The 25,114-nt window shown below is 39.0% G+C and overlaps 2 protein-coding genes across 2 annotated transcripts; one reads left to right on the top strand and one right to left on the bottom strand.

Moving 5' to 3' along the window:
• Window positions 1–14,705: 14,705 nt before the first annotated feature.
• LOC104113352 (putative calcium-binding protein CML19) lies at window positions 14,706–15,589 on the bottom strand. The gene has a single exon (XM_009623482.4). It carries the CDS (start codon window positions 15,404–15,406, stop codon window positions 14,795–14,797), a length of 612 nt encoding a protein of 203 aa, XP_009621777.1. The 5' UTR covers window positions 15,407–15,589; the 3' UTR covers window positions 14,706–14,794.
• Window positions 15,590–20,687: 5,098 nt separating this feature from the next.
• Window positions 20,688–21,110, top strand: LOC138894441 (uncharacterized). Its single transcript, XM_070179138.1, has one exon. The coding sequence runs from the start codon at window positions 20,688–20,690 to the stop codon at window positions 21,108–21,110; it is 423 nt and encodes a 140-aa protein (XP_070035239.1).
• The last annotated feature ends 4,004 nt before the right edge of the window (window positions 21,111–25,114 follow it).

Raw genomic sequence — 25,114 nt, 5'->3', positions numbered from 1 at the left:
AGATTCGGAATTAAATTAAAAGAACAATCCTTATTTAGAAGCTTAAATGGAAAGAGTTGACTGGAGAGTTGACTTTTGAGTAAATGATTCCGGAATAGAATTTTGATGATGTCAATAGCTCCGTATGGTGATTTTGTACTTATGAGTGTGTCCGAAAAATTATTTGGAGGTCCGTAGTGGAAGTAAGCTTGAAATGGCGAAAAAATTAAATTTTGGAAAGTTTGACCGGGGGTTGACTTTTTGATATCGGGGTCGAAATATTATTCTGAAAATTTGAATAGCTTCGTCATGTCATTTATGACTTGTGTGCAAAATTTGAAGTCATTCAGGATTGATTTGATATGTTTCGATACAAGATATAAAATTTGAAAGTTCAAAATTCATAGATTTTGATTTGAGGTGCGATTCATCGTTTTGATGTTGTTTGATATGATTTGAGGCCTCGAGTAGGTCCGTGTTATGTTATGGAACTTGTTGGTATGTTCGGACGGGGTCTCGAGGGCCTCGGGTGAGTTTCGGATGCTTAACGGATCAAAATTTGATATGAGGAGGAGCTGAAGCAGCTGGGCTGCTGGTGTGATCGCACCTGCGCGAAAAAGGGCCGCAGGTGCGAGCTCGCGGATGCGGGGAATGATTCGCAGAAGCGAAAAAGCATGGGCTGTCCAGGCACCGCGGGTGCGAAAACAGTCATCGCGGGTGCGAAGACCGCAGGTGAGAAGAAATCACTGCGGATGCGAAGACCGCAGATGCAAAAAAATCACCACGGATGCGAAGACCGCAGGTATGAAGAAATCACCGCGGGTGCGAAGACCGCAGGTGTGAAGAATTCACCGCGGATGCGAAAATCCTGGACAGAATATTAAAAACAGAGGGGGTTCCGAGTTTTGCCATTTTTGGACCTTCAAGCACGGTTTTTGGGGTGATTTTGAGAGAGAATTCAAGGAAAACTTGAGGTAAGTCACCTGTGATCACTTCTACTCCATAATATTAAATTATCATCGACTAATCCGACTAGATTACATGTTTTTGAGGTGTAAATCGGGGTTTGAACTTAGGGATTTGAAAATAAGATTTGAAGATTTGGAGGTTGAGTTGAGGACGGATTTTGGTAAAATTGGTATGGTTAGACTCGTGGTTGAATGGGCTTTTGGATTTCGTAACTTTTGTTGGGTTCCGAGATGTGGGCCTCACGCACGATTTTTGAGCTAATTTCGGATTTTTGTTGGAAAATTAGTATTTCCTTATGGAATTAATTACAATAAATTTTATTGACTGACTCGAATTATTTATGGCTAGATTCGCGGTGTTTGGAGGTCAATTCAAGCAAGAAAGCGATTATGGAATATTGGCATAACTTCAAAAAGGTAAGTATCTTGCCTAACCTCGAGTGGGGGAATTATCCCTTAAGCATTGAGTCTTATGTGAAAATCGTGTAATTGAAAATCATGTACGTGAGGTGACGAGTACGTACTTGGTTTATATGTGCAAATTATATCGGTTGAAATTCGTAGACGCCCTTAAGTATTAAGTTGGAAATTTTTTGTAACTTATTAAATCCCTTATTTGTCATGCCTCGTTCTTTGTTTGCCGAGGTTTGTTTATAGGATAAATTGGTGTGATTGTCACTTGACTTTTATGTGAACTCTGAGTTTGTTTGAGTTGCCATTTTTTTTATGAAAAACACTTTCATTATTCATTTTACCTACAAATAATTAAAATGAAAAATTTAGTTAATAAGATAAATTACTTTTCAGTTCACGTTGTGAAAATTTTGGTATTGAATTATAAAAGCCGTGAATCATATTGAGGCAAAGTGTCAAATTGTAAAATATTATTCGGTTGAGTTGTTCACTCCCGAATATTTTGTTAAGATGTTGTGCACATTATGATCGAGTCATGGATCCTTATTGTGAAAAAATAATGTGTTGTTGATTTCTGTGGCAAGTTGTAATATTGGAGCGCTTGATGTGCAATTTGTGATATGTTGTAATATTTGAGTACTTGATGTGCAATTTGTGATATGTTGTAATATTTGATCACTTGATGTGCAATTTATGATATGTTGTAATATTTGGGCACTTGAGATGCAAGTTGTATTATGCTGTGATATTTGGACACTTGAGATGCGATTTGTGAAATATTGTCATATTGATACGCATGCGGTGAGATAAGGGTGGCTTGAAATGCATGGCTAGTAGGGGAACTACTAGAAGTCATGCGGTGATATAAGGTCAGGGTGTTGAAACGCATGCGGTGAGATAAAGGTGGCTTGAAACACGTGGCTAGTAGGGGAACTACTAGAAGCCATGCGGTGTAATAAGGATGGCTAAAACGCGGGATGCCATTTCGGAAAAAATAATTTCTTTAAAAATTAAATATGAAGGCTCCCGCGGTGATATAAGAAAATGAGATATTATGAATATATTTATGATTTGGGACTACGAGGCGGTACCTCGGGAGTGCCCTGTTGATATTTCTTTATTTATGTTTCTGTCTTGGTGATTTTGTTTCATTGAATATGTAAATTCTTGTCTTCTTCTGTGATGTACTAGTTGACTTTATTATCATGTGTTTTGTGTTCCTAGTTATTTTGTGTTGGCTTTGGCTTTTTAGCACGTGACTCTAAAGAAGTATATTTCTGGGTTTTCTTACTGATTTTCGATGATTGAGTTGATTTAATTAAAAAGGAATTATTATTTTATTTTAAATTAAATAGTTTTACAACCAAACCAGTAGTTTATCTGATGCCTTAATTTAAGTGAAATGTTACTTTCTTCACCCAAATAAATTCTAAAAATAAATTCAATTCTTTGTTGATTTCTTACTTGATTTAAAATTTTTAAACTCACTTTAGTGGAAATAGATTGATCATGTGGATCTTATATACATTGAGGATATTTGGCACGTGAGTTGTTCGTGCAGTTGAGGTATGAAATGAGGGCACGAGGTGCCGTGGAAATATGAAAATGGGCTGAGACCCGTGTTTATGAAAAATATGAAAATGGGCTGAGACCCTTATTTTTTTATGATTATGAAATGAGGTGTCACATGGTGACTTTTTAATTGAAAGAATTATATTCAAAATATTTATTTGGAGGTATTTTTATTCAAAAAGAATTATATGTGAAAGACATTTATTTGAAGGACTTGATTTAATTGGGTGTAATTATGTTTATTAATTGTTGAGGGATATTAATGGTATTCTTGTTGTCTGTTGTGCATATCACTGGTTGTTTTATCCTGCCCTTATTGTTATTGTTTCCTAGTATTTTGTATATTATATTGCACAGGTTATTAGACTAGTGAGTGTCTTGACTGTACCTCGTCTCTACTCCATTGAGGTTAGTCTTGATACTTACTGGGCATCGCTATGGTGTGCTCACTCTACACTTCTGCATATTTTTGTGCAGAGCCAGGTATTGGAGGTATCGGACTTGAGCAGAGTTAAAGCGCGATCGTAAAGATTCAAGGTAGAGCTGCTTGGCCGTCGCAGTCCCTTGGAGTCTTTTCATTTCATTGTACTGTTAATTTGTAATCAAACAATATTGTATATTCTATCTTCGTGATCATTCTATGTATTCAGTTAGAGTTCGTGACTCTGTACTACCAGTCTTGGGAGGTTGTATATTGTGATTATTTCCACTGTTGGTTTAAAAAGAAGGCTTCAAAAGGTAATTGTAATCGTCTTACCTAGTCTTAAAGACTAGGTGCCATCACGACGCCTGTGGTGGGATTTTAGGTCGTGACAAGTTGGTATCACAGATCTAGGTTCATAGGTTCTACGAGTCACGAACGAGTCTAGTAGAGTCTTGCGGATCGGTACGGAGACGTCTGTACTTATCTTCGAGAGGCTACAGAACTATTAGGAAATTTCCATTTCTTTCATTCTTGTCGTGCGGAATTTGTTGAATTTGGAATTTGAACTTTTGTATCTCCATTCTCTCACAGATGGTGAGGACACGTGCTACTGGGTTAGCTGAGCAGGCATCCGCACATAATGCTAGGGCTGCAAGAGGCCGGGACTGAGTTAGAGGCTGAGGTAGAGGCCGAGGAAGGGCACGTGCTACGACTAGAGCACCTGTTAGAACAACAGTTAAGGAGCCACCAGTAGCTCCAGTTGGGGGGACAGGTACTAGAAGCACCTGTTGTTACCCCCGGACTTCAGGAGACTTTGGCGCAGTTCCTGAGTATGTTTGGTACATTAACTCAGGCGGGATTGATCTCTGTTGCACCAAATATTTCGCAGATTGGGGGAGTAGTTCAGACTCCTACCACAACTCCAAAGCAACAAATTCACGTTGGTCAGGTTTCGGGTGTAGTACCGGTACAACCTGTTATTCCGGTTCGTCCTGAGGTCAGGCCCGAGGCATCAGAAGAAGAAAAAAAGAGACTTGAAAGGTTTAAGAAATATGGTCCACCAACTTTCAGTGGCACAGCTACAGATGATGCCCAAGAATTTCTAGAAAATTGTCACCATTATTCTCCATACCATGGGTATTGTGGAGGTGAGTGGAGTTTCCTTTATTACATTTCAACTGTCAGGCTCAGCGTATCGGTGGTGGCAAATCTATGAAGAAGGTAGACTAGCCGATGCCACACCACCAACTTGGGCTCAATTTTCGCAAATGATCTTGAAAGAATTTGTTCTCCAGGCTCTCAGAGATGCGTGGCACACAAAGTTTGAACAGTTGCATCAGGGCACTATGACAGTGTCAGAATATGCTATCAGGTTCAGTGAGTTAGCCCGTCATGCACCTATCTTAGTTCCTACAATCAGAGAACGGGTCCGCAGATTCATTGAGGGGCTCGATTATGATATTAAAATATGTATGGCTCAAAAGTTGCAAACTGATGCTCCATTTCAACAAGTAGTGGAAATTGCAAGGAAGATTGAGGGTGTTCTAGGCGAGGGAAGGGAGTCTAAGGAGGCCAAAAGGTCTGGAAGATCTGGAGGGTTCAGTGTATTTTACTCTTCAGCTAGAACCCATTATAGCGGAGGCTCGAGCAGTCGGTCAGCTCAGTCCGCACATCAGATTACTCGGGGTGCTCCAGTTTATAGTGCACCACCGACACGAGATTCTTACAGTGGTTATTCCAGTTATTCGGCACAGACTCAATATGAGCAGCCGCGACCTCAGAGGGGTTGTTATGAGTGTGGTGATACTAGGCATATCATGTGAGATTGTCCCAGACTTGGGAGGGGTGGATTTCATCAGAACACTCCAGCTACAAGCTTTATTCCAGTTGATACTCCACATGCAAAGTCAGCTAGAGGTGGAGGACAGGCGGGTAGTAGGCACCTAAGAGGTGGAGGCCCGACCCATTGATTTAATCACTATGATTTGGCTGAGGCCAATACACCAGATGGTGTCGTTGCTAGTGCGATCCTGATTTTTATTATAAAAGGATATTTTCCTTAATTTGATTCGGTTCTGAATAATGAGGTGAGTCCTCCTATTATGCTCCACTTCTGGTGAGCTTCGTAAATTTGTGACCCACTTATATGTTTATCCCTGTTGAGAGATTTAAAGATATGAGTCTGTGTCTGTTATTTTATTTCCGTACACCATTGAGGGCTATAAGTCCAAAAATAAATTTTATTATTCATTACAGTGAATTTAAGGTATTTCGGAATAATTGATTCCAATTTTTATGAATTATACGCCCTACCGGTATGAGGGTTCATTATATGTTGTGAAAATGGTTTATGAAATGTATTGAAAAGAAGAAATAAAGGAAATTGAAAATTTCAGTTGGCACAATGTGCAACATAATTATGATTCGGATTTGAGGACGAGATCCTCGCATTTTTACATGATGTGAAATATTTAAACCGGGCTGCAAGCCGCGATAGAAGTTATATAAGGACGAGGTCCTTGTGGTGAAATATTTATAAGTTTAAAATTATCCCTTGTGAAATTTAATTTATGCAATAATATTAATAGGGAGTCATGCCGGTTAGGCTTATTTGATAATGCTTGTATATTTTCTATTCATATTCAACCATTTTCGTGCTGTAAATATTGAGTTTTAACCTATGAGGTGAGTGCCCAGGTGGCGTTAAATGTGACTCATTAATCCGAGTAAGTAATCATGAGGTCTTCATGTCTCACATTTTGTTGTCAGTATTGTGAAAATTCGAAACGAGGTGATAGTTAATATGAGATTAATTGATGATACTGAAATTAATTATGAACAGCTTTTAAGACCAGAGATGTGGTGATGAGCATACATATGATGTGCTTTATGTCATGATATCATTATGATAAGGCAATACTGAGATTAATGTTATTGATATATACCCTATGATATTTTGTTGAGTTGTGGATATGTTGTTAGGAGTTGTTTGGGTGTTACTCTGGCAGGTGGATAGGCCCAATTACAGGGGAGACTCTGCCGAAATTTTCTGAAAAATTTGAGAGTTAGAAAAATTTGGGGGATTGAGATGTGTGAAAGAAGAGATAAGTTATGTTGTGTATTTGAGGGCGAATGATCCTAAGCGGGGAATAATGTAGCACCCCAGAGAAAGTTTTGAATTACTTCAACACTATTGAGAAAATTGATATGTGCATAGGCACGAGTTGCTATAGCCAGTTGAGACTAATACTGTGCGTTGTTGTGAGAAATCAGGCCTTTTGAAAATATTGGAGCGTAAGAAAATGGCCTTAAAGTTTTCAAGTTTGGATAAAAGAAATAAACTCAAATGAGATGATGTTGTCACGCTTATCTCAAATGCGGTAGCGTGGAATCAACCGTGAGTATATGTGTAAAAGTAAAATCATCAATTTGGTAACCTCAGAATAATTCTTAGAACGTTCGAGGGCGAACGTTTGTTTAAGAGGTGGAGGATGTAACGACCCGACTTGTCGTTTTAAGAATTTATGCCCCGTTCAGTGACTTGAGGTCTCGACAGCTTCGCAATATGTATTATGACCCGCGGGTGTGGTCGAGTTTGATTTACTGAAGATTCGGAATTAAATTAAAAGAACAATCCTTATTTAGAAGCTTAAATGGAAAGAGTTGACTGGAGAGTTGACTTTTGAGTAAACGACTCCGGAATAGAATTTTGATAATTTCAATAGCTCCGTATGGTGATTTTGGACTTAGGAGCGTGTCCGTAAAATTATTTGGAGGTTCGTAGTGGAAGTAAGCTTGAAATGGCGAAAAATTAAATTTTGGAATGTTTGACCGGGGGGTTGACTTTTTTATATCGGGGTCGAAATATTATTCTAAAAATTTGAATAGTTTCGTTATGTCATTTATGACTTGTGTGCAAAATTTAAAGTCATTCCGGATTGATTTAATATGTTTCGGTACAAGATATAGAATTTAAAAGTTCAAAGTTCATAGATTTTGATTTGAAGTGCGATTCGTCGTTTTGATGTTGTTTGATATGATTTCAGGCCTCGAGTAGGTCCGTGATATGTTATGGAACTTGTTGGTATGTTCGAACGGGTCCCGAGGGCCTCGGGTGAGTTTCGGATGCTTAACAGATCAAATTTTGATTTGGAGGAGGAGCTGAAGCAGCTGGGCTACTGGTGTGATCGCACCTGCACGAAAAAAGGCCGCAGGTGCGAGCTCGCGGATGCGAGGAATGATTCGCGGAAGCGAAAATGCATGGGCTGTCCAGGCACCGCGGGTGCGAAAACAGTCATCGCGGGTGCGAAAACAGTCATTGCGGGTGCGAAGACCGCAGGTGCGAAGAAATCACCGCGGATGCGAAGACCGCAGGTGCGAAGAATTCACCGCGGATGCGAAAATCCTGGACAGAATGTTAAAAACAGAGGGGGTTCCGAGTTTTGCCATTTTTGGACCTTCAAGCACAGTTTTTGGGGCGATTTTGAGAGAGAATTCAAGGAAAACTGGAGGTAAGTCACTTGTGATCATTTCTACTCTATAATATTAAATTATCATCGAGTAATCCGACTAGATTATATGTTTTTGAGGTATAAATCGGGGGTTTGAACTTAGGGATTTGAAAATAAGATTTGAAGATTTGGAAGTCGAGTTGAGGTCGGATTTTGGTAAAATTGGTATGGTTAGACTCGTGGTTGAATGGGCTTTCGGATTTCATAACTTTTGTCGGGTTTCGAGATGTGGGTCCCACGGACGATTTTTGAGCTAATTTCGGATTTTTGTTGGAAAATTAGTATTTTCTTATGGAATTAATTCCAATAAATTTTATTGACTGAATCGAATTATTTGTGACTAGATTCGAGGTGTTTAGAGGTCAATTAAAGCAAGAAAGCAATTATGGAATATTGGCATAACTTCAAAAAGGTAAGTATCTTGCCTAACCTCGAGTGGGGGAATTATCCCTTAGGCATTGAGTCTTATGTGGAAATCATGTAATTGAAAATCATGTGCGCGAGGTGACGAGTACGTGCTTGGTTTATATGTGCAAATTATATCGGTTGAAATTCGTAGACGCTCTTAAATATTAAGTTGGAAAATTGGTGTAACTTATTAAATCCCTTATTTGTCATGCCTCATTCTTTTTTTGCTGAGGTTGTTTTATAGGATAAATTGGTGTGATTGTCACTTGACTTTTATGTGAACTCTTTGTTTGTTTGAGTTGCCATTTTTCTTATGGAAAACACTTTTATTATTGATTTTACCTACAAATAATTAAAATAAAAAATTTAGTTAATAAGATGAATTACTTTTCAGTTCACGTTGTGAAAAATTTGGTATTGAATTATAAAGGCCGTGAATCATATTGAGGCAAAGTGACAAATTGTGAAATATTATTTGGTTGAGTTGTTCACTCCCGAATATTTTGTTAAGATGTTGTGCACATTATGATCGAGTCATGGCTCCTTATTGTGGAAAAATAATGTGTTATTGATTTCTGTGGCAAGTTGTAATATTTGAGCGCTTGATGTGCAATTTGTGATATGTTGTAATATTTGAGCACTTGATGTGCAATTTGTGATATGTTGTAAGATTTGAGCACTTGATGTGCAATTTGTGATATGTTGTAATATTTGGGCACTTGAGGTGCAAGTTGTATTATGCTGTGATATTTGGGCACTTGAGGTGCGATTTGTGAAATATTGTGATATTGATACGCATGCGGTGAGATAAAGGTGGCTTGAAACGCATGGCTAGTAGGGTAACTACTAGAAGTCATGCGGTGATATAAGGTCAGGGTGTTGAAACGCATGCGGTGAGATAAGGGTGGCTTGAAACGCGTGGCTAGTAGGGGAACTACTAGAAGCCATGCAGTGTGATAAGGATGGCTAAAACGCGGGATGCCATTTCGGAAAAAATGATTTCTTTAAAAATTAAATGTGAAGGCTCCCGCGGTGATATAAGAAAATGAGATATTGTGAATTTATTTATGATTTGGGACTAAGAGGCGGTACCTCAGGAGTGCCCTGTTGATATTTCTTTATTTATGTTTCTGTCTTGGTGATTTTTTTTCATTGAATATGTAAATTCTTGTCTTCTTCCGTGATGTACTAGTTGACTTTATTATCATGTGTTTTGTGTTCCTAGTTATATTGTGTTGGCTTTGGCTTTTTAGCACGTGACTCTGAAGAAGTATATTTCTGGGTTTTCTTACTGATTTTCGATGATTGAGTTGATTTAAATAAAAAGAAATTATTATTTTATTTTAAATTAAATAGTTTTACAACCAAACCAGTAGTTTATCTGATGCCTTAATTTAAGTGAAATGTTACTTTCTTCACCCAAATGAATTCTAAAAATAAATTCAATTCTTTGTTGATTTCTTACTTGATTTAAAAATTTTAAACTCACTTTAGTGGAAATAGATTGATCATGTGGATCTTATATACATTGAGGATATTTGGCACGTGAGTTGTTCGTGCAGTTGAGGTATGAATTGAGGGCACGAGGTGCCGGGGAAACATGATGATTTAATTATGGGCACGAGGTGCCGTGGAAGAGTGAAAATGGGCTGAGATCCGTGTTTACGAAAAATATGAAAATGGGCTGAGACCCGTATTTTATTTATGATTATGAAATAAGGTGTCACATGGTGACTTTTTAATTGAAAGAATTATATTGAAAATATTTATTTGGAGGGAGTTTTATTCAAAAAAATTATATGAAGGAATTATTTGTGAAAGACATTTATTTGAAGGACTTGATTTAATTGGGTGTAATTATATTTATTAATTGTTGAGGTGTTGAGGGATATTAATGGTATTCTTTTTGTCTGTTGTGCGTATCACTGGTTGTTTTATCCTTCCCTTATTGTTATTTTTTACTAGTATTTTCTATATTATATTGCACAGGTTATTAGACTAGTGAGTGTCTTGACTGTACCTCGTCTCTACTCCATTGACGTTAGTCTTGATACTTACTGGGCACCGTTGTGGTGTGCTCACTCTACACTTCTACACATTTTTGTGCAGAGCGAGGTATTAGAGGTATCGGACTTGAGCAGAGTTAAAGCATGATCGTAAAGATTCAAGGTAGAGCTGCTTAGCCGTCGCAGTCCCTTGGAGTCTTTTCATTTCATTGTACTGTTAATTTGTATTCAAACAGTATTGTATATTCGGTCTTCGTGATCATTCCATGTATTCAGTTAGAGTTCTTGACTCTGTACTATCAGTCTTGGGAGGTTGTATATTGTGATTATTTCCGCTGTTGGTTTAAAAAAAATGGCTTGAAAAGGTTATTATAATCGGCTTACCTAGTCTTAGAGACTATGTGCCATCACGACGCCTGTGGTGGAATTTTAGGTCGTGACAAATGGACTCTGGAATGCCCGCATATCTTGAAAGATTGGAAAAGATATTTATCAAGCCCTCCGTTACTATCGATACCGTAGGAAGGCGAACAATTGCTAATTTACTTAGCTGTCTCAGAGGTTGTGGAAAGTGACATTTTATTCCGCGAAGACGAAGGATTTGCATTGGCTCGGGGACTAGACCCCGAGGTCATTGAAATCAAATGTAATTCCCAACTGGTAGTAAATCAGGTGTACAGGATATTCGACACCAAAGAGGACGCATGCAACAATATGTAGTAAAAGTCAAGACTTTGCTTGTACGGTTCAGGGAGTGGTCAATCACCCATATCCCTAGAGAAGAATACGTAAAAGCAGACACACTGGTTAATCTGGGCTCATCCACGAAAATAAAAGGATCAGACTCCTGTATGGTCGTACAACTCATGCATTCGGTATTAGATGTGGATGGTTAGTATAAAGTAAATGCGACCAATTTGGTCAGGGACTGGAGAAATGAGATCATCGACTATCTTGAGCACGACAAACTACCCCAAGATATAAAAGTATCCCGGGCACTCCGCACCAAAGCAGCTCGTTACAGTTTCTAGGGAGGCCAGTTGTATAGAAAATCTTTCCAAGGCCCGTTGGTCTGATGTTTAGGAGCTTCCGAGGATAATTACACCATGAGAGAAGTTCACGAAGGAATCAGTGAAAATCACTCGGGTGCTGACTCATTAGTATTAAAGTTAATTAGGGGCATAATACTACTGGCCCCGGATGGAACAAGACACTATTGGTGCATCAACTGGCAGAACTATTGCATTTGGTATTGTCACCATGGCCATTCATGAAATCTAAGTGGGTTGAAGAAGGTCCTTACCAGAACATCAGCGAGCACGAAGTGGTCGATTTCCTGTGGGAGAACATAATTTGCAGGTTCGAAATACCAAAAGAAATAACTTGCGACAATGGGCCATAATTTATAGGCCCAAAGGTCACAAAATTTCTTGAAGACTTGAAAATCAAAAGAATCACATATTCTCCTTAACACCCGAGTGCAAATGGCCAAGCGGAATCGACAAATAAGGTGATTATTCAAAATCTCAAAAAGAGATTGGAAGCATCCAAAGACAAGTGGCCCGAAGAGTTACCGGAAGTGCTATGGGCATACCAAACGCCGGCTAAGTCTAGCACGGGAGAGACAACTTTCTCTCTAGTATACGGAGCATAAGCTCTGATCCCGGTGAAAGTGGGAGAACCTACCATAAGATACTTCCGGGCGGATGAGGAAGCAAACAACGAGACGTTGCTGGTTAAATTGGAGTTGCTTGACGAATGCAGGAACTTAGCGCACATAAGGATGGTAGCCGAGAAACAAAGAATGGAAAGATACTATAATCGAAGAGCCAACCTTTGTTACTTCAAAGTGTGAGACTTAGTTTTAAGAAAAGTGACTCAAAACACCCGAGGGCTCAATGCAGGGAAGCTGGGTCCGATATGGGAGGGTCCTTACGGGGTGTCAGCTGTCACCGGGAAAGGATCATATAAACTAGAAAATCAAAACGGAGTAAAATTGTCGAGAAATAGGAATGTGGCACACCTCAAAAGATAGTATTGCTGATGAGCATATCCTGTACCGAAAGTATGTGTTGCACTCGTTTTCCCTTCGTCCAATTTTTATCCCAATTGAATTTTTCTGGCAAGGTTTTTAACGAGGCATCAACGAAAATCATACTACGAAGGAAGGCACGGAAACAACAAACCACTACGGGATGATTAGACAGTCTTTGGTTCGATAGCAAAGTTCCTAAAGGGAAACAAAGCTTGCTATCGGACCAAAAGCTACCCGACCATTCACGAGTGTCGCGTCACCACAAGCCTCTGGGGAGTGGTTAGATAATCTTTGGTTCGGTAGCAAAGTTCCTAACGGGAGATGAAGCTTGCTATCAGATTAAAAATTATCCAACCATTCACTAGAGGATCTTTTCAGAATACGGCAACCCGATTGCCATAAAAATCGGGACTACAAGATCCGGGAACAAGAATATATCATCGGGGACGGGGACTGCGCGACTAGCCCCGTAGAAATAAGTTGTACAAATTAGCCACAAGTAATGGCAATTTTTTTTCACCAAAACGAATGTTTATGTACATTTGAAGATAGAAGGAATAAAATAAAGTCCTTTTATTTTTATCTTGTTTCTTGTCCAACATATTTTTAATAAGATTTATGTCACTTTTGATCATTTTGGTACTCATTGATATGAGATACACGCGCAACGCGCGTATCCAGAAATTAGTATAGAAATAAGAGACAATGATAGGGGCATGTAATATTGATTTTGATAAGAACACTTTTGAGAAGAAGACTTTCTCTCTTGCAAAAATACAAAGACTACCTTTTGATAAAGATTCTTGTTCATATTATTCCACCTTTCCACCAGATCCGAGGATTGTTCATACGAATCTTGGACCTATCTGTCATTCATCTTTGTTAGGAGAAATATTCGTTCAACCCACTCATTATTGGGTTAATCTTTCTCCTACTTCAATGTCATTTATTGCCATTTACTGTTAGTTATCTTTACATCAATGTTCAGGCTTTGAGAATATTTTACATTTATTGTCTTCAATCATTCACGGGGTCTATCCCATCTACTGTACGTCTTCAAGATTAGTATCTAAAGTTATTATCCTTAACTAGACTTAACCTCTTGTTACATAAATTAAATAGTTTAACCGTAAGTTAAACTTTTTTTTCAAACAATATAGACACACGTGCAACGTTAAAAACGGACGTGGTGTTACAGGTTGTTTTTATTCACAAAGTTGTTAGTAATATTTTAAGAAAATAAAAGTTTATACAGTTGGTCTGGTTGATTGGGCCTGTATTCATTAACACCTTTGATTAATATTGCAGCTTGACCAGCAGAACGCCGGCCTACTGTGGCAATAGCAGGACAGAATTTCAGCGCGTTACCGTCCATTTCCATGGACTTTCTTATTCGCGCCTGCATTCATTGTGCAGTGAACTTGAACCCTCAATAGTATCTAGCAAAAGTCAGAAAGCCTGCGGGGAATTTCAAAGTCAATGATTCTGAAAAATGCCAAATATATGAAAGTGGACTTTTCTTAATATCAGGTCAGCCAAAAGTGGCTAAGTTCTCCTTATTATATCCTGATCACAAGTTTTGCGCTAACCAATAACCATGGTCACATTTCAGTAGCGTGAAACTAAAGAAATCACTTCATTCCAAAAGAAGTAAATACTACCAATCAATTTATCTAATTTTCAGTCTGATATTCAATAATAATTTGTTACTATTTTGGAAATTGAGAAATTGCATACCAAATTACTATGTAAAGATTTTATAGATAAAAATACTTCAATTATTTAGCAAAACAAAAGGTATCTAATGAAAAAATTGTCCCTAAATAACTGTTCGATGCAGGGACCATGGGCAAAGCCACCTTTTGCTAAGGGTGGTGACCATCCTTCATTGAAATATTACAAAAATTATGTATATAAGTAAAACATTGACTTTAGATATATATAACATATATTGAACATATTTTGACAGAAATTTTTTTTGCTTTTTTAAAATCTGAATACCTTGGAAAAATTTCTCGGTTGGCCGCTGCCAAGGATGTACAAATATATGGGAATCTAAGATTTGAATTTGATGAATTCGACTTCAAATTTTTTAGCACTGGACTTATTGATCTACTCTTAAAATTATAAGCTCATAACATGATGATATAAGGTGGGAAACCAAATCCTTCTGATATGACATCGTCCCTCAAATCTCAAGCAAACCTCTCTGGCCTATTCCACACTAGTTTTTGGAACTGGATAACCTATAAAGAGATATTGGCTCACTTTTTTCTTACTCAACTGCAAATTATATTGTTTTACTTCCAAATATATATGTCGAATGGTGTCAAATACATAAAAACAATCAATTTGAAATAACAATCTAGTAACGAATAACAATCTTGATAACAATAGAATCCATCAATCAGATTTATTTGAGTAAAAGGTAAAGAGTTATGTATTTATATGAGGCATGAGAATATTTGTACTTTAAACTAGATCTTTTTAAACTCCATGTTCATCATAATTTTGAACTCATCAAAGTTAAGAACTCCATCACCATCAAGATCAAATCTTTGAATCATAGATTTGCAATTATCAACAGAGGTAGACTCACCAAGTTTACTCAACATCCTCTTCAAACTCTTAGGAGTAATTTGACCAGTTCCTTCCATTTCATACATCTCAAAAGCTCCTCTTAACTCACTCTCCTTATTCTTTTCCTCGACGTCACTTCCTTCCATTAATTTACTAAAATCCTCTAACCCTAACATCCCATCTCCGTCTGAATCCGATAGCCTCACCGCCATCTCCGCCTCCTCCTCCGTCAGCTCCCCTCCTACCGCCCTCACGCACCGCTGTAGCTCCGCTGGCGACACTTTTCCATCTCCGTCCTCGTCAAAGTACGTAAATACCCTCTCTAAATGATCACTATTTTCATTACTAGTATTGATTATACTCACAGAAAGAGTACTAGTACTGGCCGTCTGATCAATAACCTCATCGTCCTTGATTATGATCGGCTTTTTGGGTGAAAATCTATTCCTTAATCTTGAAAAAACAGACTTGTTATTTTCTGCAGAGCTAGAAGTAGTCTCCATGCACATGCTATATGCAAACTCCGACCTTAGTATCGTAAAAACAAAAACTAGCTAATTTGTAATATGAGAAGCAGAATATGATAATTAAGTGTATAACGGGTTAGTTGGACTTGACCAAGAAAAGTTTGGAATTTTTTGTGCTAGAGATGGTTGTTGCATGAAAATAACCATTGGTATTGGATGAAGGAAGAGGAAGAATTGGGTTATATATAGCAAATATAAATAGTTTAAGGGCTGAGAAAGCGATGGGCATAAAAAATTAAAGAAGTAGTAATGGGGAAAAGGTTAGTTAATGGCGGTTGGAAGTCGGCTTTCCGTGGGATTTGCGCGTACGGAAGCTTCGTAGTGGGTTTCAGTAATGAATATGTGTCAATTTCGTTGCCTTTTCTTTTTTAGGGTTCTCAAAAGTCAAAAGTAAACGCCAAATGCGGGGGAAGATATCTAATGATAATAATATTCTTACAATATAAAGAATTTAGTGAAATTTAATGGGTAGAATAAGTTATCATTTTAGTTTCTAGGTTGATTTTAGTTTAAATATACACTGATATTGCAAAAACAATACTAGTACTAATATTAGACTATTATGTTAACTAAGAGATAACTATAATATTTATAAATGAGATTGGTAACCTAAAAAAGGAATCATGTATTTGTTACAATAATTTTGAGCATACTAATAGTAAAAATTTCTGATAGTATTTTGTATATAAATTAAATCGTTTCCAACATCTTTTTCCAACTTGTACCTATCACACTTGATTTGAGAACCACAGGAGAATGAGGTTCTTTCCTTTACCGATACTATTTTTTGCGTCTTTTTTTTTCGGGAACTTACGAGATGCTATTTTTCTAGGGTGTCCGACTCTTCAATCAAAAAAAGAGGGTTCATGTGCGAGTCGGCTGAGGAAACACAAGCTTAACACGTCGTTCTTTATCTTTTCATATTTGAATATCTTCGTCGATTTGGATGGCATCATTTGCTCCTTTCCGTCTTTTCTTGTCTGCTTCCGCTCGAACAGATACGCAGTAATCCACCTGAAATAAAGTAATTTTCATGGTACAAATGCTGAAAAACTTGTTTATATTGTCTTAGATACTTAACTTGTAGTGTAAAAAACTAACACTGCTACAAACTTAAATTCATAATAATGAAGGAATGGGAAAGATATGATAATCTTGTGAGCAAGTTAAATTAAAGTTGGCTTGTGGCTTTCCAAACAAGCTCTTAAAAGTAGAAACAGGGCTTCACTTTTCTTTTGCGGGGTTGGGATGAGGGACGGGCGGATATGTTTTTCCTTGATATTAGATTGTGGTGCGGACGCGTATGTTGAAAGTTACATATCTTAGATATTTGCCTATCATAATATTAATATATATGTCACGACATGTTACATGAAACTTTTAATATAGTAAGTCTTGTCTAAATATTTGTTCTCTTCCTCAATTTAACGTTGTTAAAAATACCTTTGGAGTACGGAACGTTGGGGATTTGGACCTTGATAGTTTTCTTATAAAGAAAGTAGCTAGCTGTTAGCCCCTAATGTTAGACGTGACGAATGTCGGGCAGAACCAATGTCAAGTGTTTGTACATTGTCCCTTGGCATGGGTTCGTGCGGGCGTTGACAAGCAATGTGCGGAGCTGGGAGCGTGCCTAAGTTAGTGCATGGACTTGGGTAGGTCAGCAACTAACTTAGCCTTGCCTAAGCAATGTGCGGATATGTGGGAGAAACTCCATAAAGAAATGGAAGACCACTTTTTACCTAGCAACGCATCTTGTCTTGCTAGGGATGGCCTTAAACGTCTACAGCAAATCGGAACGGTTCATGACTATATTAAGGAGTTCACTTCCTTAATGTTGGACATACAGAACATGTCGGAGCATGACAAGTTGCATAATTTTATTTCTGGTATGCAAGCATAGGCGCAGAACGAACTTAGGAGGTAGAACGTGAAGGACCCCTCGAGTGCGATTGCTGTAACGGACTCATTGGTGGATTACCGCAGTACCTGAAGTCTTTCTGAAGTTCCTTCTTCTTCAAAAACTAAGTAAAAGGTAGAGAAGAAAGGGGAATGGAAGAAGGAAGTTCGAAAACTATCTGCTAGAAACAAAGGCAATGCCAACAAAAAGGGCGATGATTGCTGGACTTGCGGCTCACCTCATATTGCCAAAAATTGCTCAAATCGGGAATGAGTTAATGCTTTGCTTGCTACAGAAAATAATCGGGAAGGAGAAGGTAAAGAAGTTGCTGCCTTGGTAAATCCTTTGCAATTGTTGAATTCCATTTCGTTGCTTAATGCTACAAGCGACGAGATCAACCCTCATTCTTTATTGATGCACATTGAAATGAAAATTGGAGAGAAAGGTATGATAGCAATGGTGGATATTAGAGCTACTCACACCTTTGTCTCGGCAAAATTGGTGCATAAGTATGGGTTGAATGTGAGCAAGTGTCCCTCTTACATAAAGAATATGAATGCTAAAGCCCATGCCATTGAAGGTATGGCTTACAATGTTCCTATGTCTGTTAGGAACTAGAAAGGGAAAATTAACCTGATGGTGATTCCACTAGAGGACTTTGAGGTAATCCTTGAAATCGACTTTATGCAGAAAAATCACTTTGTTCCAATACCTCACTTGTACAGAGTGATGATTATGCATCAAATGGCTCCTGGTTTTGTAAAAGTTGTTCATCCTTATGGGAAAGAAGAAACTCAATGGAGGGCTTTATTAGTTTCTGTCATGATGGTCGAAAAAGGTCTGAAAAGGGGAGATGATACTTTCCTTGCTGCTATGGTTGAGGTGAAGCCCGATGTGAAGGTTGAAGTATTGGACTGTGTCGCTCCAATATTGAGTGACTTTGCTGATGTGATGCCACTATAATTTCCTAAGAATTTACCACCATGGAGGGCTATTGATCACAAGATAGAGTTGTTGTCGGGTTCAATGCCTCCTGCTCAACTTCCTTATCGGATGGCGCCAAAAGAGTTGGCTAAATTACGGAAACAATTGAATGAGTTTCTCGATATAGGACTGATTCAGACATCAAAAGCTTTGTTTGGTGCACCTATTTTATTTCAAAAGAAACAGGATGGGACGCTTCGGATGTATGTTGATTATCGGGCGTTGAACAAAGTGACTTTGAAGAACAAATATCCAGTGCCGTTAGTGCAAGACATGATGGACAGATTGAGCAAGGCTTGTTGGTTCACGAAGCTTGACTTAAGGTCTGGTTATTAGCAGGTACAAATAGCTGAAGGTCATGAGTCTAAAACTACATGTATTACGAGGTATGGCTCATATGAATTCCTTGTTATGCCGTTCGGGTTGACAAATACCCATGCTACTTTTTGCAACCTGATGAATGTTGTATTGTATGAATACTTGGATGACTTTATCGTTGTCCACTTAGACGGCATCATCATCTATAGCCGGACTTTGGATGAACATATGTCACACTTAATTAAGGTGATGTCTCATTTGAAGGAGTGCCAGCTGTATGTGAAAATGGAAAAGTGTGAGTTTGCTAGACAAGAGATCAAATTTCTTGGGCACTTGGTAAGCCAGAATCAGGTGCGGATGGACCCGAAAAAGGTGCAAGTCATTGTGGAGTGGCAGGCGCCTAATTCTGTGAAAGAATTGAGATCTTTCCTTGGGTTAGCAAATTATTATCGAAAATTCATTGATGGCTATTCAAAAAAAGATGCTCCTTTGACTGATTTGTTGAAGAAGAATGGTAGGTGGGCATGGACTGAAAAATGCAGTGGTTCATTTGACATGTTGAAAGAAGTTATTGCCTCAGAACCTATCTTGCGGATTTCAGATTTTGAACTGCCCTTTGAAGCTCATACTGATGCTTCTGACAAGGCTGTTGGAGGTGTGTTGGTACAAGAAGGCCACCCAGTGGCGTTTGAAAGCAGAAAAATGAATGAAGCAGAGCAAAGATATTCGACTCATGAAGAAGAAATGGTTGTTGTAATCCACTGCTTGCAGATTTGGCAGGTGTACTTGGTGGGAACTAAATTCATTGTGAGGACGAATAATATGGCTAATACATTTTTCAAGACACAGAAAAAGCTAAGTTCGAAGCAGGCACATTGGCAAGAATTTTTGGAAGAATATGATTTTATTTGGGAGCACAAGCCAAGAAGACACAACCAAGTTGCTGACGCATTGAGTCGAAAATAGGTTTTTGCTGCTGGTTATTTCATTACTCGACTTGAATATGATTTTCTTGATACAATCAAGTCTTGTGCTTCTAATGATCCATTGTACATCAAGACAATGAATCATGTGAGAGAAGGGACGGTAAGGCGGTACTGGATCAAGGACGGTCTCCTCTATTTCAAAAGGGGGAGAATCGTAGTGCCACTTGGTGATGGGTTGAGTTGTGAACTGTTGAAGGAGAAGCATGATACTCCATGGGCTGGTCATTTCGGAATTAGTAGGATGATGGCTGTACTGTCTCGATACTACTTTTGGCCTAAGATGGAGCATGATGTGGAAGCTTATGTAAAGAGTTGCCTTATGTGTCAGCTTGATAAAACTGAGCAGAAGAAGGAGGCAGGTTTGCTACAATCTCTGCCTATTCCAGAAGAACCATGGCAATCTGTTTCGATGGACTTTATCAACGGTTTCCCTAAGGTCAATGGTTTGTGATCGATCATGGTTGTGGTTGACAGGTTTTCTAAATATGTTGTTTTTATTGCTGCCCCTACAGAATTTCCTTCAAAGGTTGCTGCTGAATTGTTCTTGAAGAATGTGGTTAAATATTTAGGAATGCCAAAGGATATTATTAGTGATAGGGAGGCTTGATTTACAGGGCAGTTTTGGACTTATTTGTTCAACTTGATGGGTACGAACTTATGGTTTTCAACGGTGAATCATCCCCAAACTGATGGCCAAACTGAGAGAATTAACAATTTGTTGGAGGAATATTTGAGTCACTTTGTGACAGCTAGTCAACGCAACTTGACATATTTGCTAGATTGTGCACAATTCTCCTATAATTTGCACAAGTGTTCAGCAACGGAGATGAGTCTGTTTGAGATTATTTTGGGGAAGTAGCCTGCACAACCAACGGAGATTGCACAACAAAAGACTGGGGATAAATGTCCAGCTTCCTACCGTTATGGTTGGGATAGACAAGCTATGATCAAGGAAGCAACAGATAGCTTGACAAAGGCTGAGAAACGAATGAAGAAATATGCTGACAGGAACAAGCACCCCTTGGAGCTCAAAATGGGTGACAAGGTGTAGTTAAAGCTTACTCCGCAAATTTAAAAAATGATTGACAGCCGAGTTATATATAGAGCCTTGGTTTCAAGGTATGATGGTCCTTTTGAAGTTGCTGCAAAAGTTGGTGAAGTTGCTTACCGACTAAAGCTGCCTAAAAGAATGAAGATACGTCTGACTTTCCATGTGAGTTTTCTAAAGCCTTATGTTGAAGGACACAAAACAAAGAGAACTCCTCCTGAGGTGCGCACTCAGCTTGAGGAAGAAATTGAGAATATTCTTGACCACCGTATTCTTGGGATGCATAAGAAGAATATGCAGACAGAATTTTTGATTCAGTGGAAAGGAAAGCCTGAGGCAGATGCGACTTGGGAAAAGGGTACTTCATTGTGGCAATATGAACAACAAATAGAGGACTACTTGAAGTTAGCCTCAACGAGGACATCGAGTTCAATTGGTGGGGGTGGTTTGTAGCCCCAAATGTTGAGACGTGATGGATGTCAGGAAGAACAAATGTTAAGGGCTTGTACATTTCCCCTTGGCATGGGTTCGTGCGGGAGTTGGCAAGCAATGTGCGAAGCTGGGAGCGTGCCTAAGTTAGTACATAGACTTGGGCAGGTCAGCTGGATAAGGTGCCTTGAGTGATGGCAAGTCAACCTTGGTTGTGGGCGACGACTATGGCAAATGAAGGCAAGCGCATGGCACTTGGCTAAGGCATGTATGCGGATCAGTGGGACAGTGATAAGTGTGGATTTTGACCACTTATTAGCATTTTTTTACTTTTGTTGTAGTCCAAAAGTATTGATTTATGTTCCCAAAACTAATGAAAGTGTGCAAATTGCAGGAATGTTGGAAGTTTGGGCTCCCATGATGAAATCCGACTCAAAAAAGAGTGTTCCGACTCACAAGCCAAGAAGGGGGCGCAGAACTTAAGAAGTGCGGTCCGTTGAAGGATTTATGCAGCTGCAGAAGGAAGTGCGGACCGCAGAATTCAATCTGTGATCGTAGAACAAGCAAAAGAGCCCAACAGAGTTTTAGCTGATGTCCGGACCACATATGATTTGTGCGGCCACAGAACAAGGTTTGCACTGACAAATGATTCAAAGTTCAGAGAGTGTGCAAATGACCAAGACTTGAGCCTTGCTTGAAGTGCGGGCCACACAAGAATTGTGCAGCCACAGAAGATGCTTTGCAACCGCATACCAGAATTGTATGGTTGCAGAATCCAAGACCCTGCCAATTGAAGAAATCTGCGAACCGCACATGGAATTGTGCGACCGCAGAACCTCTCGAGGGGCATTTTTGTCAGTGAATTTTGGGCCACTATAAATAGATGATATTCACATTGTTAGGTCAAGTTTCGAAGTTTGAGCTGCTGTAACTATTGCATTTTGCTACTTTAGGAAGTTTTTGACTATTTTAGGGTTTAGACATCATATTTTATCATTTTAATCTTAGATTATGAGTTTAATTAGCATTTCTTCTTTGTTTTCTTTATTTTTCACTATGAGTAGCTAGATTCTTACTAGGGTTGTGACCCAACCCTAGTGTGTAAATCTTATGGGTACTTAATTTAATACTTGTTTATGATTGGGTATTGATTATTTAGCCTAGTTTATGCTTTAATTTTAGAATTAATAGTTGCAAACATTGATTCATGCCTTTTTGACTTAGTATTGGGACCTAGTCTAGGATAACTTGGCTAACGAGGAATTGGGCTAATTAAGGGTTTGATTAGTCTAATTAAACGGTTCAAACTAGATATAGTAAGAACCCAACTTGAGCTCATTGCAACTATTTAGTTTGATACCCATTTGGGCTTGAGAAAGCCAAATTGGGCAAAATCAATCTATGACCGAGAGGTATTGAGTGGGTAACGTAGAGTTGAGAGCTATAATATACCCTAATCAACAAAACAAGTGTTAACGTATTTAACCCATTAGGAGAAAACCTAAGTTAAGGTCATATCCCTAGGATTTTTAACTATTTAGAAAAATACCAAAAACAATCATTCGTTCTCTAGTTTCTTCTCTTAGCTTATAATTACTAGAGTAAAATTAGAACTAGAAATCAAAACCTTTTGTTTGGAAGTGCAATTTAGTTGTTCCATTTGTTTTCGTCAAGTGTATACCCCTAACACCTATAGTAACTTCCTGTGGAAATCGACCCCGACTCTTGTTGGGTACTATTCTTCCAACGATTGTTTCCACTCACTATTGAGTGGAGATTGGAAGTGGATCAATTTTTGGCGTCGTTATTGGGGATCGATCCCAGGTCACCCGCGTGACAGGCATGAATACTTACCACTATACTACAACGGTCATTTCCACTCACTATTGAGTGCGGATTGGACGTGGATAAATTTTTGGCGTCGTTGTCGGGGAGTTAAAACGGTGTTAGCTATATACTTGTGGTTGTTTCTGGAATATCTTATTTTCCTTCTTTGTTACTAACTTATGTGAGAAATGTTAGGTACAACCATGGCGAACAATGAGCTCAGAAATTTGCCTTTGGGGGAATTGACGGCGATGAGGAGCAAGTAGAGGAGGTATCTCATGAGCCACAAGCCAATAGGAGAGGCCGGGTACCTCATGACAATGTGCTCATTCCACCCCCACCTCCACCACGAGAGGCTCCACACCGGATTGTCCCATCGAAGGTTATGCTAGTGCAATAGTCCCTCCCCGTATTAGGGCGGGCATCTTCAAAATCACCAATGTGATGCTCAGTTTGCTTGAGCAAAGGGGTTTCTTCACAGGCGCTCCAACTCAAAATTCTTACAAACATTTTAAGGGCTTTGTGGATACTTGTTGGGGGAGCAAGCAAACTAATGTCTCCGAGGATGTATTGAGGCTAAGGCTTTTTCCCTTCTCTCTACGGGGGAAAGCTTTAGATTGGTTGAAACGTTTGTCGAACCATTCAATTCACACGTGGGATGAGTTGGCAGAAACGTTCATTGCTAAGTGTTTCTCTCTTGGGCACATGGCTACACTTCGAGATGAGATCTTGGCATTCAAGCAAGAGCCGAATGAACCACTATACGAGATATGAGAGTGATATAGAACAATGGTCAAGGAATGTCCCAACAATGATATGACGGAAAATATGATTCAACAAACCTTCTATCATGGGATTAACACAACTAACCAATGTGTAATGAATCAACTAGCCAGTGGGAACTTTATGACTACGCCTTATGCGGAGGCATGTGAGTTAGATGAGATGGCGGAAACGTCGTCGGCTTGGCAATCTCGGGCCAATGTTCCACATTCACAAAAAGTTGCAAGACCATGGGCAAGCCATTGCCGAATTGACAACTACCATGACTCAACTAGCAAAGTCCCAACTAAATCAAGTGCAAGCTCCTAAGCAAGTCAATGCTATGGAAGGAGTGAGCATGATGGTGAACAATGTGCAAATTCGAGTGGAGAACTATGTGCAAGAAGATGGTGGTTTTGAGAAAGATGATTCCTATAATGAACAAGAAAAGGAAGTGCAATATGTGAATAATTTTCAAGGGCAAAGAAACAACTTCCAAGGCCCAAGCCAACAATAACGGCGACCACAAAACAATCAAGGCAATTGGAATTCTAACAATCAAGGAAATTGGAGTGGAAACAACAATCAAGAAAATTGGCATAACAATAACAATCAAGGAAATTGGAGTGGAAAAAACCAAGGAAATTGGGTAGGTAACAATCAAGGCGGATAGAGCAACAATCAAGGCAACCGGGGGTCAGGTTTTCAAAGGCCCCCGATGTACCAACAACTGAGAAACCTACCTCCTTATCCTTTCCATGATTCAAGTCCTTCAAACAATTAGATGGGTCATATTGAAAGTATGTTCAAGAAAATGATGGAAAATAATGCTGATTCGGATGCCCAACTTGCCTCACACAACACATCAATCTGCAACCTAGAAGTTCAAATGGGGTAAATCTCTCAAGCTCTAAATTCTCGTCCTAAGGGGGCACTACTAAGTGACAAGGTATTAAACTCAAAGGGTTGTAACAACACGAGGCATGCCATGGTGGTTATCACAAGAAGAGGCGGGAATGAACCCACCTCCATACAAGGCAACTTGTTGATGAAGATCAAGTGATGCAAGAAGAAGAGATCCCGAACAATGTGGTGCAACCTAAGGGTGAAGTTCAGATTGATATTGATGATAGTGTGGAAGAGACTCAAGAGGAGGTGAACCCGTCTAGGAAACACATTATTTACATACCGACGCCGGTATGGAAAAAGCTAAGGCACCATTGTCTAAGCCTCCACCTCCATACCCTCAAAGACTTGCCAAGAAAAATGGTGAGAATCAATTCAAGAAGTTCATTCAAATGATGAAGAGTCTTTCAATTAATATGTCATTAGTTGAAGCTTTGGAACAAATGCCCGGTTATGCAAAGTTTATGAAGGATCTTATGACAAAGAAGTGGTCAATTAATTTTGAAACCATCAAAGTCACTCATAAAGTGAGT

This window comes from Nicotiana tomentosiformis, chromosome 6, assembly GCF_000390325.3.
Source record: "Nicotiana tomentosiformis chromosome 6, ASM39032v3, whole genome shotgun sequence".
NCBI lineage: Eukaryota > Viridiplantae > Streptophyta > Magnoliopsida > Solanales > Solanaceae > Nicotiana > Nicotiana tomentosiformis.
Note: the sequence above shows the minus strand (reverse complement) of the source record. Positions and strands in the feature narration are given on the sequence as shown.

What these genes read in the sequence shown, in the direction of transcription:
- LOC104113352 (XM_009623482.4), bottom strand. Translation starts at nt 15,406, where the DNA reads ATGTGCATGGAGACTACTTCTAGCTCTGCAGAAAATAACAAGTCTGTT.
- LOC138894441 (XM_070179138.1), top strand. Translation starts at nt 20,688, where the DNA reads ATGATTGACAGCCGAGTTATATATAGAGCCTTGGTTTCAAGGTATGAT.